Source organism: Palaemon carinicauda, chromosome 6, assembly GCF_036898095.1.
Source record: "Palaemon carinicauda isolate YSFRI2023 chromosome 6, ASM3689809v2, whole genome shotgun sequence".
Classification (NCBI taxonomy): Eukaryota; Metazoa; Arthropoda; class Malacostraca; order Decapoda; family Palaemonidae; genus Palaemon; species Palaemon carinicauda.
Window position 1 is genome coordinate 114,840,625 of NC_090730.1, and position 10,000 is coordinate 114,850,624.

The 10,000-nt window shown below is 40.6% G+C and overlaps 1 protein-coding gene across 2 annotated transcripts in view; it reads left to right on the forward strand.

The window, feature by feature from the left end:
- The window catches only part of LOC137642621 (nose resistant to fluoxetine protein 6-like), a 94,022-nt gene that overhangs the window by 62,243 nt on the left and 21,779 nt on the right, over window positions 1-10,000 (forward strand). For both annotated transcript variants that reach the window (XM_068375331.1, XM_068375329.1), the window contains exons 8-12: window positions 157-241; window positions 686-846; window positions 1,303-1,501; window positions 2,672-2,765; window positions 9,467-9,566. In XM_068375331.1, the coding sequence (XP_068231432.1) occupies window positions 157-241; window positions 686-846; window positions 1,303-1,501; window positions 2,672-2,765; window positions 9,467-9,566 (639 nt within the window). The remainder of the gene's footprint in view (window positions 1-156; window positions 242-685; window positions 847-1,302; window positions 1,502-2,671; window positions 2,766-9,466; window positions 9,567-10,000) is intronic.

Genomic DNA, 10,000 nt, shown 5'->3' on the forward strand with positions numbered 1-10,000 from the left:
GCTATCATTGAATGTTATCTTATTATCAAAAACTCTGTGAAATATTTTATAGTAAACAAATTTTTATCCGAATTATATTTGTCCATTGTATTAGTTATTCATATAAATCCTTGGTTTTTTGCCATTATTTAAATCACAACGGTTATTTTTTTTCAGATTTCTCTCAATATGCTGGGTTGTTTTAGGTCATCAATACGCTTACAGTGCTTCATTAGTTTCTAACATGGCTGAGTTACCTGAGGTATGTTTATCGACTATTATTATTATTAGTAGTAGTATTTCTTGGAAGTAGACCCTCTTTCAAATAGGTATCGTTGAAGGTTACAGCTGTCTCAGTGGCATTAATTTTGTAGTTGTGCTTTTCAATTGATCTAATTTTCCTTTAGTTAACAGTACTGCATGCCACCAGTAGCTGTGCTATGTTGGTCATCAGCAAAATACATAGAAAAATTCTAATATTTTGCTAAAAACTTGCAAGAACTAAACTTGTCAAGTTTTGGGTACAGAAGACCCAGCTACACTGCGTTTCGAGAGGGTGCTGGGTGAAGACGAAATTATAATTAGAGCAACTGAAAAGCTCAACTACAAAATTCATACCACTGTTTCCAGCTCTATTACTATTATTATTATTATTATTATTATTATTATTATTATTATTATTCACAACTCTACTTCCCTCTGACAGATAGTGAACAGAGTTCCTTTTCAACTTATCGCAAATGGGGACTTGAGCGTGGACACCTTTTTCTTCATGAGCGGCCTCCTAGTCTGTTACACTGTCTTGAACAAAACGAAGCAGACAAAGTCTTTCAATGCACCTGTTTACTACCTGCGCAGATTCGTTAGGTGAACACTTATTGTATTATTGTTAATCCTTTTATTATCTAAGTAAAAGGGCAAGCATTAGTTTTTGTATGAAATACCTGTCATCGGATGATCGGAAAAATAATATCAGATAACTATAATCAAGAAATTATTTTATGGTTTTGAATAACACGAAATAGATTTATATAAATCAGTTTATAGCTTTTGAATATATCTCAAGAATTGAATAATCCCGCAAAGACTTTGATCATTACTTAAACTTAGGAAAAAAGGCCGAGAGATTAATATCGTAATGGGTGGATATTAAAAAGCAGATGTTAAGTTATTAGATGGAGTCTGTAAAGATATCAGAAAAAAATACCAGTTAGAAAAAAAACTTTGATAATGATATAAGAAAATTATTCAGACAAGAAACGGGATATGTGACGACTTGTTCCTAAACATCTATTTCTCTGATTAGGTCCTTTTCCCCCGCAGACTCCTCCCTCCGATTGCCGTCGCCTGCGCCTTCATAGCTACTCTCTCGGGCTTCATGGTCAAAGGGCCTCTTGCCTGGTTCTACGAAGACTACATCCTGAAAGGCTGCCGACACTCATGGTGGATGGATGTCACTTTTATTGGTAACTTTGTCTACCCCTACCTGGCAGAGATGAACAAGACAAACGAAGCTGCTTCAGTTAGCATTTTACTTTCTTCTTTCATTTAATCAGTTACCAATTGAAATGCATTAATGACCTATCGATTTTCATCAAAATCCATCTAACAACAAAACTGTTAAAGTAATCGATGCACATCATAACTAAATGATTGAGATTAACTTAAAGAAACACTGTATAGAACCTCTTAAGGCCGGAATCACATAGGAAGTGAGGCGACACGAGGCACGGAAACACCGAAATGCGTCACATCTCACACCATATGTCACCCTGTCACATAGGCGTAGGCACCTGCTCATGTTTGTCAGTTGGCACAGGGATTTCTTGTTACATTAGTTTTATTGAGTAAGCAGAAAAAACTCTGTTGCTGCCATGAACATTTTCTATTAAGGAATAGAAAAGGAGAATTTAATAAAACAAAACCAAAAATCTTTAAATGTGACGCAGCCGGTAAAGTTTTGTTGCCACTTTACTTTTGACTCATGATACCATGCTGGTCACGCGACACGTGTCACGAATCACGCATCTTGCGTCACGCGTCTCACTCACATCCTATGTGGTTCCGACCTAATGTAACAAGACCAAACCGTTTCATTTGAACTTAAGTATATTTTCTCAGCTTACTTGCATGCAGTTAAATATTAAAATAGTATTAAAATACTGATGTGATCAAAATAAAGTGCTCAAATAGAGAGAGAGAGAGAGAGAGAGAGAGAGAGAGAGAGAGAGAGAGAGAGAGAGAGAGAGAGAGAGAGTGTTAAAAGGATTTTAGATGTCTCAGAGTTTTTAGTCCATCCGCAGAGACTTCATTTGCTCTTGGGTAGAGCGATTTAGAAAGTTTAGAGTTTTCATGATCTTATCTAACTTTATTCTTAGAGAGAGAGAGAGAGAGAGAGAGAGAGAGAGAGAGAGAGAGAGAGAGAGAGAGAGAGAGAGAGAGAGAGTAAGAGTTAAAAGGATTTTGGATGTCTCAGAGTTTTTAGTCCATCAGCAGAGACTCCATTTGCTCTTGGGTAGAGCGATTTAGAAAGTTTAGAGAGTTTTTATGATTTATCTAACTTATTCTTGGAGAGAGAGAGAGAGAGAGAGAGAGAGAGAGAGAGAGAGAGAGAGAGAGAGAGAGAGAGAGAGAGAGAGAGAGAAGAATCTAGCAGTCTATATTTGTGCATAATTATTACTTTCTTTTTCAGTGTATGCCTCACTGTTGGTACACTGCCGTGGATATGCAGCTCTACTTAATTACACCCTTGATCGTATTGCCTTTGTACTTCTGGGAGAAAAAAGGTGAGGTTTTGTGCTTTAGTAACTATTCTTTGAACCATTCTTTTTCTGACCTCCCATCATTATTCACATTTACTTCTCTCTCTCTCTCTCTCTCTCTCTCTCTCTCTCTCTCTCTCTCTCTCTCTCTCTCTCTCTCTCTCTCTCTCTCTCTCTATATATATATATATATATATATATATATATATATATATATATATATATATATATATATATAAAACATCATAGTGGAACACTTACTTCTTTACCTATTCTACCTGCTAATCGTTAATATTTGGAAGGATGGTCCTAAACAAACACACCTAACTAGTCCACTGCATATATATATATATATATATATATATATATATATATATATATATATATATATATATATGTATATGTATATATATAGATAGATATATATATATATATATATATATATATATATATATATATATATATATATATATGTATATATATATATATATATATATATATATATAATATATGTATATATATATATATTATGTATATATATATATATATATATATATATATATATATATATATATATATATATATATATATATATACTATACAGTATATACTTAGCTTTAGAATTTTTTCACCTAACGAGCACGAGTTTAAGAGATAAAACAACGCAATTGTCACTGCCATATTCATCTTTCTTTTAACTACGTAATCAGGGATGACCTGCTGTACAATAAAACTCCAAAATACCTGTTATCAAACACCAACAGCAGGCAGGGCTGGATTAAGGCCTTTATAGGCCCTAAGCACTTAAGACTTTGGTGCCCCATGCATAAATGTGCTATTCAAAATATAAACAAAATAAACCATACACAATTTTATCGATCGAATTGAAATAAAAGGACAGTGAGAAGAGGATAGTTTTTATTTTTGCATACTTTCACTTCCATTTTTTTGAAAAGTTTGCTCCTGCTTTTTTTAAGTGTAAAGTCTTTGATCATATCCTCAAAACTGATCGTACGTAACAAATCTGCATCTATACTTAGAGATAAGGCATCCAGTTGTTCCGATGGGACTTTTAATATGCTTCAACTGGGAAAATGAGCTTTCAGCTGAACAATATGTGACCAGCAATGTTAGAAATATACGAAAGCCAATGTGTACATTTGGAAAGGGACACTCAATGTTATCATCTACAAGTATTTTATAAAGTTCAGCATGACTGAATCTTGTTTCAACATTTTATTATTTACTGAATTTATGGTACAAATAGGAATGAAATTGCTGAAGCTTAGCTGAGAAACTTCTGTTGAAAACTCTTGGGTAAGTTTCAATAAGCTTTTGAGAGCACTGATAATACATCTCAGTGTTAACAGATGAAGTGCCATTGTGGTAGTGAACACTTGGAGAATAAAATCTCTCCTCTTTATCTATATATCTCTTCTCATTTTTATCTGAGTTTCTTGTATATCAACAACTGTATAAAATGCGGTGATACGAAATTTATCACTGGCATTCTAATATACATATGGTGCATCTCCGTCATTGAGTACCTTCTTTATAATAAGTTTGCGAGTTGTAGCTGCCTTGCAATTGGCATCTGGTAGCAATTCCTTTGTAACTTCTTCGTAATGTTCAAACTCATCTTGTGAAACGCACAGCTGGACATTCAGTGCATTATGTTGAGACGTGATTGAACTTTTTGCTGAGCTTCGGTACGGCCAGGCTATAAGAAATATGAACAACTGGCTTATTGCATTATGTTGAGAAGTGATTGAACTTTTTGCTGTGGTTCGATACGGCCAGGCTATAAGAATAAGAACTGCTAGTTTATTGCATTATGTTGAGAAGCGATAGAACTTTTTGCTGAGTTTTGGTAAGGCCAGGCTATAAGAAATATGAACTGCTGATTTATTGCATCATGTTGAGAAGTGACTGAAGTTTTAATGATATATGTATAATTCATGAAAATGTGTTACAATATAATTATTTCTTGAATTTTTCTAAACACCAACTTGCTTAGGTAGTCGGTTAATCTTTTTACACTCGACTTTAGCCAACAAAATTCTGTTTGTTTTAGGTGAATGATATTGTATCTTACCTGACACTTTTATTATATTCACGAATAACCTTATTATTATTTGTATGAAAATAACTTTGTCGGAATATGTTTTGTGACGGGCTGAGAGAAGGTTGTGACTCAAAGACAGGATAAAAGCAACTGAGTAAGTCTATTATAGAACACTCTCCTTTATATACAAAAGCTCAAGGCAACAAGAATTTTCATGTTTAAAATTTAGTGCAAGGGAAGAGCAAAGATACAAGCATAATATATACACAAAATGAACTATGTACGATCGTGTGACACACGGTTAGTACATGGCTACCCCCCTAAAAATGACATACTGTACATGTTGAATAGGGCGCCCTGATCTAGAGAGGCGAACTGTAGTCAGGTCATCTGGCAGGAGATAAGCAGGTTTTAGACGATCAATAGACTCAGTCTTCTTTGCCACGAATGTTTAGTAGGAATGCTTTCAGACTGCGTCGGATCACAAGGAAAGGGCCCGTGTAAGGGGGCGTTAGCGGTGGCTTGCTAGTGTCGTTGTACAGGAAGATGTGCATTGCTGAGTAAACCAGTTGGAATCCTTGCAGCGGGACATCAAAGCTGCTTTGAGGGTGCGATGAAAACGTTCAACCATTCCATTGGCAGCGGGGTTGTAGGCAGTTCTCTGATGTAGGGTGATGCCCAGGAGATTTGCTAATGATGTCCATAATTGAGAGGTGAAGGTGGTACCCCCTGTCAGAAGTAATATCCTCAGGGATACCAAATCTTGCAATCCATCCTGAGAGTAAGATGTACATGAGGCGGACGTTGCAGTTTCCATGGGAATGGCTTCAGGCCAACGAGTGGAGCGGTCGATGACGGTAAACAGGCAACGATGTCCTTGTGATGTGGGTAGGGGGCCTACAACGTCGACGAGATTGTGTGCAAAACGACGCTGAGGTTGAGGAAAGGTGCCCACGCCTGAATCCGTGTGTCGATGTACTTTGGAAGTTTGCCAAGAAGTACAGGCGCGGACCCAATCCTTAGCATCCTTAGAAATGCCGTGCCAAATGAACTTCGTCTTCAGCAGCTGTGCAGTAGAACGCCACGAGGGATGTGAAAGGCCGTTAATGAAATCAAACACCTGCCAGCGCATGGGAGCAGGAATCCAAAGTCGCGGTCTACCAGTACTGACGTCACAGAGGAGGGTGGTGTTGGAGTCTTCGAGGGGGAAGTCTTCCTGACGGAGGGACGTGCAGGATGTCTTACATGCTTGATACTCTGGATCCTGTCGTTGGGCTTTAGGCAGGGCGTTATAATCCAATCCTAGTTGAACGGCAGCTAAAGTGTTTCTTGACAGGGCATCGGCAACAGGATTCATTTTCTCGGGGACGTATTGAAGGGTGCAATTGTATTCAGCCACGGCGGAGGGATGTCGACATTGACGGGTGGACCAGGCGTCAGACTGTCGACTGAAGGCATGCACCAGAGGCATGTGGTCTGTGCAAATGACGAAGGGCGTACCTTCTAAGAAATGGCAAAAGTGACGGACAGCCAAGAGCACCGCCAACAATTCGCGATCGAAGGTAGAATAACCCGATTCTGCCTTGGACAGTTTTCTGCTGAAGAAGGCCAATGGGCAGGGCGAGCCGTTAACCACCTGCTTGAGTACTGCACCAATAGCGACGTTGCTGGCATCGGTGGAGAGAAGGAGAGGGGCATGTGGGATAGGAAAAGTGAGAGCCGCAGCGGTTGATAGGGCCTTCTTTGCATTGTAGAAGGCCGCTTCTTGAAGGGGATCCCACTTCAGGTCCTTTGGCTTGCCCTTGAGGGAGGTGTAGAGGGGAGCAAGAGTGGCGGCAAAGGCTGGCAGAAAACAGTGATAATAGTTGATCATGCCCAAGATTTCCTGCAGAGCTTTGACGGTCGAGGGCGCGGGGAAGTCATGAACGGCTGCTACCTTCTCAGGGAGGGGATGGACTCCAGGAGTGATGCGGTGCCCTAAGAACGACACTTCGTTGGCGCCAAAGGTATACTTGTCGTACCGGACTACAAGGCCATTTTGTTGCAGGCGGTCAAGCACGATGCGCAGGTGACGGAGGTGTTCCTCTTTTGAGGAGGAGAACACAAGTATGTCGTCCACATAACATACACAGAAAGGGAGGTCCCCTAAGATGCCATCCATGAGACGTTAAAACGTGGCCCCGGCATTACGAAGGCCAAAACAGGAGTAATTAAAGGTGTATGTACCAAACGGAGTGGTAATGGCAGTCTTGGGGATGTCTTCTGGGTTCATAGGCACCTGATAATACCCCTTCAGGAGGTCGAGCGTAGAGAAAACCTTCGCTTTGTGCAGGTAGGAGGTCACATCGGCGATGTTTGGGAGGGGGTAGTGATCTGATTCTGTTTGCATGTTCAGGCGCCTGTAATCCCCGCACGGACGGAGGGAGCCGTCTTTCTTCAGGACGATGTGTAAGGGTAACAACTATGGGCTGGAGGCCTTTTGCCAAAGGCCCATTTCCTCCATTTCGGAGAACGTCTGTTTGGCGGCTGCCAGTCATTCCGGTGCCAGACGTCTGAATTTTGCGAAGACTGGGGGTCCCGTTGTCTTGATATGGTGATAAATACCATGCTTGGAAGGGGCCGTGGGCGTTTGGCGAAGTTCTGGACGGAAAACTGCCGGGTACGACGTGAGGAGGTGGGCGTAGTCATCCGTGGGTGTGCTGATGTGGAGAGCGAGGTTGGAGGGGGTGGGTTGAAGAGGTGTCGACAAGTACGAGTCTGCGTTGACCAATCGTCGGTGGGCGACATCGACCAGAAGGTGGAAATGAGAGAGGAAATCCGCACCGAGGATTGGCAATGTGATGTCAGCAACGAGAAACTTCCAATTAAATTTGCCGTTTCCAAACGATAATGTGAGGTTTTCGTAACCGTAGGTGGGTATCGCAGATCCAATGGCAGCTACCAAGCGGACGTCGGCAGACGTAGACAGACTACGTCGTGTCCTGAAGAGTTCCCTTGGCAAAAGAAAACGACAAGCACCCATGTCTACCAAAAATCGCACGCTCGTTCCTGCATCATGTAAAAAGAAAAGATTAGAAACAAGGGAGGCCACCGACACGAGCGATGGCCTACTTACACATTTTTTGGCCACTGACAATCCTTGGCACATTTCTTCACGGTTGCCCCGAATCTGAAGTGGTAGTAGCAAAACTGTGGCGGATGGAAGGTAGTAAATGGCTGTAGAAGTTGTTGGTTGGGGCGTGAGCGAGTGGTGGGTGGTGGGTGGCTTTGTCGCCGCTTCGGCACGTCACGGGGTAGGCGTGTATGTCCTACGGCATTCACGTCAGCTTCGGTTGACGTTGAATAGGCGTCCTCTTCGTCAGGGGTGGAGGCGATGATGGAGGTCTTGAAGTGGCTGTCCATAAGGGCGTTAGCTTTAGTCATCAAGTCCTTTATGGGTAAACTATTGACATCGGGTTTGGCAGCGCGTACAGGTTCGGGTAAACAGCGTATCCAAAGGGCACGAAGTAGGTTCACCTCATGAGGAGAGCCGTCTGCGACAGGTTGCAGGCGAGCGATACTGGTCATTTCCCTGAGGGCGAGCTAAGCCCTTTGGTCCCCCAACGGTTGTTGAGAGAACTGAAAAGCTTTGCTATATGGGCAGCTGGCGACGGCGAGTACTGCCGCAGAAGGTATGTTTTGAGGGCATCATACGCTATTGGGGTGTCTCCTTGTTCACAAAGCCAGTCGGATATATCCGGGAAGGTGTCCTCGGGTATCGCCGCGAAAACATAATCTGCTTTGGTGGTTGAGCGAGTCACGCCCTTGATACGAAACTGGACTTCTGCGCGCTGAAACCAAGCAAACGCCTCTCCACTGGCGAATGATGAAAGATTCAATGGGGCAGCGGCAGCGCCAACTTCTAGTCCGCCATAGTACCAACGATGGAGGGGCGAGGGGGGTTGGAAGGCGGGAGGAGCGAGTCGACTTCCGGGGTCACCAATGTGACAGGCCGAGAGAAGATTGTGACTCAAAGACAGGATAAAAGCAACTGAGTGAGTTTATTATAGAACACTCTCCTTTATATACAAAAGCTCAAGGCAACAAGAATTTTCATGTTTAAAATTGACACCGTTATCGATGAGAAAAAGAGGCAAGTTTATTCGGGCTCTTTTTAGTTCGTGGGAAGAGCGAAGATACAAGCATGATATATACACAAAATGAACTATGTACGATCGTGTGACAAACGGTTGGTACAGTTTCAAGTTTTAATCAAGCATGATTATGAACAGAGTACATTCCGAAAGCTATCTTTTTTCTTAGAACTTATAGCCAAGAAGTGAACTGAGCCTGCAGGAAACTAGAAAAGACCAAAGTTAAAATAGTAAAAGTATGCAATCATCTTTTGTTTAACGAATCCTGCAAAATATATATCTTTGAACGAAAGATGACTGCTTACTTTTACTACTTTAACTATGGTGTTTTTCAGTTTCCTCTAGACACATCTCGCCTCTTGGTTATAAGTTCTTAAGATGATAGGAGATAGCCATTTTTAAATTATTTATTTTATTTTTCTCTGCACATTTCATGTATGTATGTATGTATGTATGTATGTATGTATGTATGTATGTATGTATAAATATATGTATAGATATATGAATAATGTTACTCTTTCCACCAGGACTGATTTTGTTGGCTCTATGGACGTTAGCATCATGCACCATCCCAGCTGTCATCACGGGAGTATACGATTTGTGGCCTTCCAGTATGCTAATAGATGAGTATGTCATCTTGGTATTCTAGAATATTTTTCATACAGTTATGTGTTTGAGGTAATGATTTGACAAATGATCATATTTCGAAGGGTGACAACACTTTGACCAGGAGCTGAATCAGTTCATTTTAATACCATAGCCTTCATATTACACGTCTATAAATCTATTTAGAATTATATCATTGACCTTTTTTGTGTCTATAGTAGAGCAATAAAATGGTGAATATTTCTTTCCTGAATATCTAAAATTTCTCTAAACGTGGATGATAAGGATATTCACAGAAACAAGACTAGTAACTATAATACTATCATGTCAAGATCCTTGACATTTGCCTGATTCTTGAAAATCTATGCTTAGTTTTATACTGTAGTTTTGCTGTAACTACAATGTGATGATATTCTTCTATTTGAACACTATTAAGAAGTAGAACTTGATTCATA